The following is a 9,455-nucleotide window of genomic DNA, read 5'->3' on the forward strand; positions in this document are numbered from 1 at the left end:
AGTATAAAGATAGCAAAAACAAGAATGATAATAAAACTGAAACCTTTGGATATAAAAAGACATTTGGCATAAAAAAACTTACTTGGAAAAAAATAAAAATAGAGTAGTAAATGAATAAAATTATGTATTTTTTGATACTGTATATATATATACATGTATATTTTATAAATTCAATTAAATGTGTAATTACATTTTTACCATTTAAAGAAGTCATTTAAAACATAAACAGCAACAAAAAAAGAAAAAGAAAAAAAGGGAGGTAGAAAACAAAAAAAAAGATACATTAAGTATGATACAAAGACAAGATGAAATTCTTCAAAACATCCTGGGGACGTCACTGGCGCTCCCACCCCTGGATCCCAAGTCACCGGGCTCACTTTGTGGTATAGGTCATTTTAAGGAAATAGTTGCAATTTCCACAACTAAATGTTTAATTATTAAGTTAAAGTTAATAAAAAAAAATCCGGTGTGGCATCATTATACGTGAAAAATTGAAATTGTAATCTGAACGAAACTTGGAAGCGTTTCTGTTCACCCCCCTTTTGCTGGAAAATGGTATGTTCCCTGCTTCCAATGGTCTGCACTGTGCTGCTGTGTTTGGTCTTTCCCTCTAGACTCTCCCAGCCTCCAGGAAAGCGGCAAGCTGGGAAGTAGGCTACGTCTCCCGTGTATTAGTACATGGCACCACTGGGAGACAAGGAGGACAGTCTGCTTCAAAACCAACATCCCGACTGTGATATTTACCGATTTGACATTCCTGCGCCAGACTTCCAGACTAAAGGCGGGAAACACGGTCGAAAAACTTTCCCTTGTTCCAGGAGGAGAAGAAGAAGAAGAAGACGGCGAGTGGGTCGGGTTGTGGTAAAGTCATCTTTACGCACGTTCTGCGCCGGAGACATTGCACAATCCAACATGCGCCTGTTGGACACGTCGCGCGGAGGGGACCGTGGAGAAATGCGAGAGAGGACACACATGGACGGGATGCTGCGCTTTCTTCTCCTGCTCGCGGCTCTGCTGTCCTGCCACGGCTGCCCGGACGAATGCTTTTGTTTCTCACAAACTGTGAAATGCCAAAACCGGGGCTTGGACGCGATTCCGCATCCTCTACCGGCCAATACCAAAATACTAATGGTCACAGGAAATAACATCTCCCGGATCAGTGTGGACTCTTTTCCAACTCGCCTGCAACTGTTGACAGATCTTAATCTCAGTGGGAACGACATAGAAACCGTGGATGCTATGGTATTTGACAAGTTGCCAAATCTCACGAGGCTGAACCTGAGCAACAACAGAATCCAGAATTTCAGTGAAAGAGCTTTCCCTGGTGATAATAAAGTGCAACACTTGGATCTCAGTAGGTCTTTCCACAATCGCTCCTACATGGATGTGGTCCTAAGCGTTCTTCAGAGTGGAAACCTCCTCCAGCTGACGGTCTTGGACCTGTCCAACAATGACATGGTGATTCTTCCGGACAACGTATTCACCAGCCTCTCCAACCTGGTCACCCTCAGCCTGCAGAACAGCTCCATCATCTCCATCCAGAACAGGACGCTGAGGGTGCCACCGCTGCTACACCTTGACCTGAGGGACAACAGCCTGAGGGACCTGTCCACGTCCACCCTGGCAGAGATCAGCCTCAAGCCTGCGCTCCGGATCCAGCTGGCGGGGAACCCTTGGCGCTGCGACTGCTTCGTGGACGACATGCTCCTCTGGCTTAGAAACTCCACCCAGGTCGTCGACGTGCAGAACCTGACCTGCGAAGACCCCGTGGCCCTGAGACGCCAGCCGCTCCTGCAAGTAGAGCTGTCCCAGCTGAAGTGTTCAGGCGACATGAAAGGCGTCCTGGAGACTTCGTATGTTTTCCTCGGCCTGGTGCTGGCCCTGATTGGTGTCATATTCCTGCTGGTGCTCTACCTGAACAGAAAAGGCATCAAGCGGTGGATTTACAACATCCGGGACGCTTGTAGGGACCACATGGAGGGGTACCATTACAGGTATGAGTTAAACTCTGACCCACGTCTGGCCAACCTGAGCATCAATTCGGATGTGTGAGCGAGGACGGGACACTGTCTGGCACCCCGCAGTGAGATATTAAAGGACTTGTACTGTTAGGATTTGCATGAAAGTCTTCCTCCCCTCTCTCCCCCCCCCCCCCCCCACATGATGCTATTCAGATTTCCCATCTGTCATGGCTCCTAATTAACCCCTCTCACAACCTCCATTTAACCACTGCCGCATGTCCAATACAAGTACCCGGCAGCTGTGATGTCAACTGCGTTTCCACCGTGTAACATTGCATGGGCAATGAATCATGGTGAATATTTATTTTTGTGGAGAAAATGAGTGATATGTTCTATTTTTACTTTTCCTAAACAATAAGCGTACGGAGTACATTGACTTTTAACTGAAAGAGAACAAAAATAGACTTTGCTGGACATTGCCTCCTTGTCATTATGCCTCTGCTGAAGAGAAATGCTCATTTTAATGACTTTGTTCTTTTTTGAAATGTGAATTTTGTGATATACAATATGCCTCTTGAGTAGTTATAGTGCACAATGCATAGTTTTTGAGATTTAGTAGGTGGGTGTAATTGCTCTCTCTTTTTTTCCTGTGAAGCTGTTTGGCTGAATAAAATGCTGGTATCTGTCTCGACTGAGGATCTTTTAAATCCCACGACGGCCGAGTGTGATACGGACGCTTCTACACAGGAGAGCCACTCGTTCCTGAGGCAGTGCCACACAGAGCTCCACACAGCTACAACGAAACGAATGACAAAATCATGATCCATTTTTCAACTAGTATATGGGAAAAGTCTGTTTAGGTACTGTATTATCTCAACAGTTTAAGCATGTTTGTTTTCCCGTTAACAAGTGCTGCCCTATGAAATAAAGACACATTGAGAAGATGTTGACTGGAGGACACACTGTCTGACTTTAAATGGGCTTCCGTCTGTACTGTAGGTCTATAAGGGATGACAGCAGAATGTTTCCATTTCCCGTCCAATTTGCTTCCCGCTGTCAGTCTAAAAATCCTCACCCTGCAGCAAATCCCCCCCCCCCCCCCCCCCCAGAAAATGACTGAGCTGCAGCCAGTGGGCAGGTTTCACATCCAACTGCTCCTACAAGTAGACTCCAGTATATACTGAAAGTGTCAATGTACCCAGTTGCAAAAAAACTGATATATGCAGTTTCGTGGCACAGAGGTGTTATGGAAATGAGCTCAATCGGCCTTTCATGTAACTCTGTTTTAAGGGAGCTAGGATCCTAAGGAAATGTGTTTTCTATTAGCGTTCATACCCAACTGTCAATTGCTTTTTTCCACCCCGTCCAGTATAGTATGGATGAATAACTAATGTGTTGCATTTCTTTGACTGGAATACAATGCATGTTGTTCAGCAGTCTAAATTAATGAAGATGTTTGCTGTGTGTGTGCACACACAGGAATAACCTTCTTTGACCCTTTTGAAGAGCACCTGGAAAGATAATGAGTTGCCTCTCCCTCCATCTCTCTCTCTTTTGCACACCAATCGCACAACTTCTCTACCAACCGGCCTCTGCATAGCTTGCCGCTACATGTCATTTGTGGTACAATAACAGCCTGGCTCACACGGATTCCTTTCCCAGTTTGTATCTGTAGCAGCAACATGGCCGCTGCAATTAACTGGGATTGTCTCTGGCTGTGTCTGATCATGCTCGTGGGACACGAGGAAGGGAAACACTGTGTAACACTCTCTGTCTGGTCTGGTGCTCTGGCTGCTGTTCATGCTCTATATACTGGATCTCCTGGCGAACCCTGCAGCTGCTCAACTGTCTCTGGGCTGGAGAAGCGTGGTCACACCTTCACACACTTCCCGCCTGGAAATTCTCTATTTTTAAAAACGGCATTGCAAATCTTGGAAAAAAAGTGGTGTGTGTAGTTCAGGCAAGTCTTCCTCAATAGGATTTCTATTCTCATTGGCTTTAAGGTGTGTTCCTCAGACTTCTGATGACCGCAACGTTTCAGGCTCGCTCTCGTCCTTCTACGATTATGATTTAGCAGATTGATCGCAGCCGGTTAGACAATCCCAAGCCACAAGGCTGTTACCTAAAAGCTCTTGTTTCCTCACTATGGATTTGTAGTTGTTACAGGTTCATTTTGGAAATGGAAGGTCTCCCTTCACACACACAATTCCCCGGAGTAAGGCTTCCTTACCTCTTTGTCCCAGGGGTGACATACAGGTGCAGGCTGCTTACAACCTAATGTTTCCACAGAGACTGTCAGTGAGCAGTCCTCCTCACACACTCCGCAGATTCAAATTATCGAGTGATTTTTGCCCGTCCGTGCCTCGAGCTACGCTCGGCAGAGCGGGTGTAATTACAGTGAAACAAATAAAGAAGCAGGCGAGGGAGTGACTTGTTGAAAGGAAAGAAGAATAAAACAGATGAGTGTGGAGAGTGCTTTTAGTTCTATAAGCCCCACGACACCTTCCCTGGCTCGCTCACTGGGCCCTTATGTGCTTGTTACCACTTGTCTCTAAACAACTTGGACATCTAAATAGCCGATCATTGACCAAAGGTATCAACTAATAGGGCCTGCGTCTTATGACAGGAGCAGGACCACCATTCCTTCTTGCCACTGCTTTGTAGCAGACACTTCAGCCCACCATCAACTGACCTATTGAGGCCTGACTATTATACGATTAAAGACAGGAACGTTATCCCACGTCATGGGACAGTTCGTCATCTGTGCTTCCACCCAATATAGTCCCAAATCAATATCTGCCCAGAAAAACCCAATATCAAATCAATATCTGCCCAGGACATCGTCTGGTCTTAATTTGCATTGCTATTTGTGCTCGTTGTGAATACGCAGGCCACAAGAAGTAATTAGGTTGTTGTTGTTTTTTGTTGGCTCAATTTTACTCTCAACATGCTAACCGATAAGATAGGATTCCATTCACTACGCTAAGCTAACTAGCAGCGGCGCTGCCATTGTGGCACAAGACTAAAACAACCGAGACAAAAAGATGGACATCTACAGCTAGGGGAGAGCATGATAATCCCTATTTAAACAAACAGTGGCGTGCTCCTTTAAAGAAGATAGTTATGATACAGTATGCTGATACTCATTCTTTTGACTGATTAATAACACACAGATGCCAGCTGGAGGCCCTAATAATCAAATATAGGGCGTGCACGATTGAGATATGACAAAACTCATTATTGATTTTTAGTCTCATGATTGATTAGAAATTGATTTGTTTCAAAAAACAATTCATAGTATGAAGTGCATGTATTTGCTTTTCCCATGTGATACTATACTTGCAGTTACAAAACCGTTACATTTTTTTATAAATTACTTATATTTTACATAAAAAATGTGAATACATTTTTGGAATTGTATGAGTCGATTTTGAATCGGTAGAACTTGAATTGATTCATGAATGGGAATTGATTTTTTTGCACACCCCTATCAAATATATACATGCATGTATATTTGCTTTATAATTTTTACTCCGGGTTTAAAGTGTTTAGGTTCAGAGTATCCCATAATACTCTCATGCCCATATTTACAGTGAAGGAAGCTCCATCTTTGTGTGACTCCAACGTAAGAGATCCATAGGCTTCAGGAGTCCTGAGTTTTGAGACAGATCTGGAGTGTATCTCCAGTCTTTTAGTACGAAATGTGCTGCAGAGCACAAAGACACTGTTGATGGCAACACCGTAATGCTAATTTTTGTTCCACCCAGATACAAATCAATCAATTTTATGTTATTTGTCTCATTGTCAATCTTGGAGAGCAAGGCTGCAGCCACTTAATTTTTTTTTACAGCCTTTTTTTGTAATGTGTGGCTTTAAATGTACTTGGGTGATTTTAGTTCCCTGTCTTTAGACTTCCAGACAATGGCGTACCACCCTGGGGAGAAGTGCTGTCTTCAAAAGAAACTCAAAGAACAAAAGTCTCATCCTTTGCTGCTTTGTGGAGGGCTACAAAATAGATGAGTATAGTTAAAACACTAGCACAAATATAGTACATACATTAAATGAAGCAAACCAACCAAAGCACCTTATTTAACCCTCCTGTTGTACTTTGGTCAAATTTGACCCATGGTCAAAACAATTCTATTGTACAATCAGGATTTTCTTTAAACCAAAATGTCAAAAAAAATTAAATGAAAGGTTCATTGGTCAGGGGGAACGGACCAACACATTTGCGGAAAGTGACCAAAAAAACGTGAAAGAAAATGACAAAAACGTCAAGAAATGGAACTCTTTCAAAAGAAATTCATCACATTTAAAAGCACTGAATAATTGTACACCTGCAGTTAAAAAACACACTGCCCTTCAAAACCTGAATATCAGTCGAACCCCGTCCCAGACAGTAGCACCCCCCCACTGTTCCCTGCTCCCAACCACGTTTGTTGAGCCACGTTTAATATGCCAGTGCACTTTCCTAGCGTTGAGAGACAGACTGGCAGGTTATCAGATTGCCAGAGTGCCGTAATTACATTCAATGCACCGGTCTGCTGCTCCACAGACACCTGGCAAGCTGCCCCCGCCACTGACCTTTCCCTTAGAAAACAAATTAACCAGAAAAAAAAAAAAAAAATCAGGCTATGTAAACGCCAGTCATACAGGGCGTACTTTGTAGAATGAGATTGTGACAAAGATTTTTTGTAATGATACATGCTTTATGCTCATGCTTGTATCATAAGGATACCAGCATAAGCATGTATCCTTATGATACATGCTCATGCTCGTTGTAGGCTCCCCCCCGACTCCCACCTCTGTAGCATCCCTCCACATGAGATGCCTCTGCTCCTTTGCTGTGGATTCATGACGGTGCACATGAGCCTTCCTCATGTTGAGCCACGTTGGACTCAATGAACAAGCGGCCTCCCAAACCAAGACGGATCTGACCTGACAGCGCCGCGGCCTCTCCGTGCAGCTTCTCCCCACATGTGCTAGAGGGACAGATGAAGGGGGACAACACAGGGTTAGGAGAGATCTGGAGGCAAATGCAGCATTGTAAAATATCTTGGCGTCTTTTGCTTACTAAACATAAAGAAAGGCAATTTCATTTATTATATACATATTTTCCCCAACTGGCCTGGAACCCTATCCACCCCCCATATGCCTGAGTGCAATGGTCTGTGTTATGAGTAGCAATGTACACATGTTTGGGTTTTCTTCGTCTTGTCTGTCCTAATGTTGTTTCAAATGTCATGTGATGTGATTCCTGCTGCAACACAATTTCCCCATGGGGACAATAAACATAAAGAATGACCTTTATGTGTAGAATTTCCAGCATTGATGGTCAGGTAACTGGTTGGTTTTTACAGAATGTTGAGTAACTGCATGTTGAGGATGTGAAATATTAATAACATGCTGACCTTTCCTGGGTAACCTTTACTATCGGGAGACTTTAGAGGATGGATTTAATAAAAATAATTTTCTTTTTTTATATCACAAGATCTGCACAAGATCTCCCATCTGAAGAAAAATAAATGTCCTGATGACCAAAATGTCTCGATTATTGACAGAAGAATCTTCTTGTTGAGAGATGATGATCTTTATGATGTTTTGTGTTGTGGGTCGGCGACAAGCATCTTTTAAGTGAGAGAATGAACAGGTCATAAGCTAATTTACAAAATGAAAATCTAATATGAAATATCACATCTCGGCCTTAACTCACACCACACACAAAAACGCACACACAGTTAACGATATTTCAGTTAAAAAGGTCTCATTGTCTTTCATGTCTTAAGAGTCAATGACTCTCAACATAGTACATTTTGAAGTGTTACTCCTGAGCACTGCAGGCAGCTATGGATCTTTCAGGCACACATGGCTGATTTTCTCAGCACTCAATAGCACAGCTGATCAATGGGCCAGTCTCCAAAAAAGGAGCAAATGCATTTTCTGCAAACTCAACCTTGAAACCCAGCCCGCTTCTTGTTACATCTTGCTTTTAAACCCCACTAAAGACTGATTAATGTGTGGAAGTGTACATCTCATGCTGTGCCCAACCGTGAAGTGCTCTCTTGTGTTTGCTCTAACAACAGAAAATGAGTATTTTGTTAAGTCTTTTGTTTCAGAAATGAGCTGATATCCTGGCAGAGGTGGTGAGAAGAGTGCTTGGCTTTTACAGCCAGTTACAAACAGCAACACCCATAAATGCTCCCAGATTCCTCTTGCCTTGTTTCCTGGTGCAGTTGTTTATGTCAAAAATATTCAGTAACAATAAAATAGAAGCGCAGAAGAACTTACAGTATGGGTGTCTCGTGTTTATCATCCTTTTCCTATAGACCAGGGGCCCCATTTATAAAACTGCGTAGATTCCATTCCACCAAAAAAATCTGAATTTTTGCATGCAAAAACAACAATCTGATTTAAAACACCATGCGGCGCACACCTGTACAGACTCTCCTCGTTGTACGGACGAGTCTCACGCTCCTCCCAAGGCCGTCCCATTTTTGCCCTTATAAGGTGAATCAATCAATGAAAATTCAAGCCTTGTAAAGGAGCCCCCGATAACCAATCATGAAACGGAAAAATGGGGGAAAAGAACGATTGCGTGATTGTGAGAACCAGGTGCTCTTGCTAAATCTTTGAGCAATGCCATACCTGCCATGCTGTCGATTGGTTGCAATACACAGACCATCAGGAACTGTATGACTATTTATTTATTGTCCCAAGGTTAATTCCAATAAACTGGTAGTGGATTGGAGTCATGTTGGCTTGATCAGGGTCATTGTGGCGCAGGTGTTTTGGATACAGGCTGTGCACTCTGCATCCAGAGTACTTTATGTGATATGATATGAGATGTCATATTTTGGTCAGAGGTCACTAAAATGGCGTCTACACAGTCCTGGGAACATTACGCACCATCACACAACTGCCAATTGGAAAGATGATAGTTAAATCCCTGGCCCTGCAGTCCCATGTTGAAGTGTCCTTGACACTGACACAAGGGCAAGATGCTGTGCCATCGGAGTGTAAGTGTGTGTGTGTGTGTGAGTGTGTATCTGATGAGTGGTGGCACCTTGTACGGCAGGCTCGGCCACAGTGCATCAATGTGTGTAGATGGTGAATGGTTCCCAAAGAGTGCTTTGAGTAGTCGTTAGCCTCAATAACTTATGTAATAAAATAAAATCTGTAACAAAATTATTGCTCTCTTTTCAATAAATAAATAAATGTGAAATAATGTTCTAAATATTATCTATTCTTTGTCAGCTTTAAAATCCAGCATCAACTAAATATTTCTTAAAACCTTTTCAATGTAATAAAAAGGTTTCTGGTTTATTGGCTTTTCTTTGAATCAAGCACGTCTTGGGCGGCACTAAGCGCCGGATGGAGCCACGGTGCCTCTGCAAAACCGCCTCGGGAAGGAACGTCTTTTGGTGGAACATTTGTTTGTTCAGAAGTAGTTTTAGTCATCAACAGAAAACTCAGATTGGACATGTAGTCTAGCTA

At 43.1% G+C, this 9,455-nt stretch overlaps 1 protein-coding gene across 1 annotated transcript; it reads left to right on the forward strand.

The window, feature by feature from the left end:
* Positions 1-673: 673 nt before the first annotated feature.
* Positions 674-2,905, forward strand: tpbgb (trophoblast glycoprotein b). Its single transcript, XM_034874964.1, has one exon. It carries the CDS (start codon positions 679-681, stop codon positions 2,050-2,052), a length of 1,374 nt encoding a protein of 457 aa, XP_034730855.1. The 5' UTR covers positions 674-678; the 3' UTR covers positions 2,053-2,905.
* The last annotated feature ends 6,550 nt before the right edge of the window (positions 2,906-9,455 follow it).

This window comes from Etheostoma cragini, chromosome 6, assembly GCF_013103735.1.
Source record: "Etheostoma cragini isolate CJK2018 chromosome 6, CSU_Ecrag_1.0, whole genome shotgun sequence".
NCBI lineage: Eukaryota > Metazoa > Chordata > Actinopteri > Perciformes > Percidae > Etheostoma > Etheostoma cragini.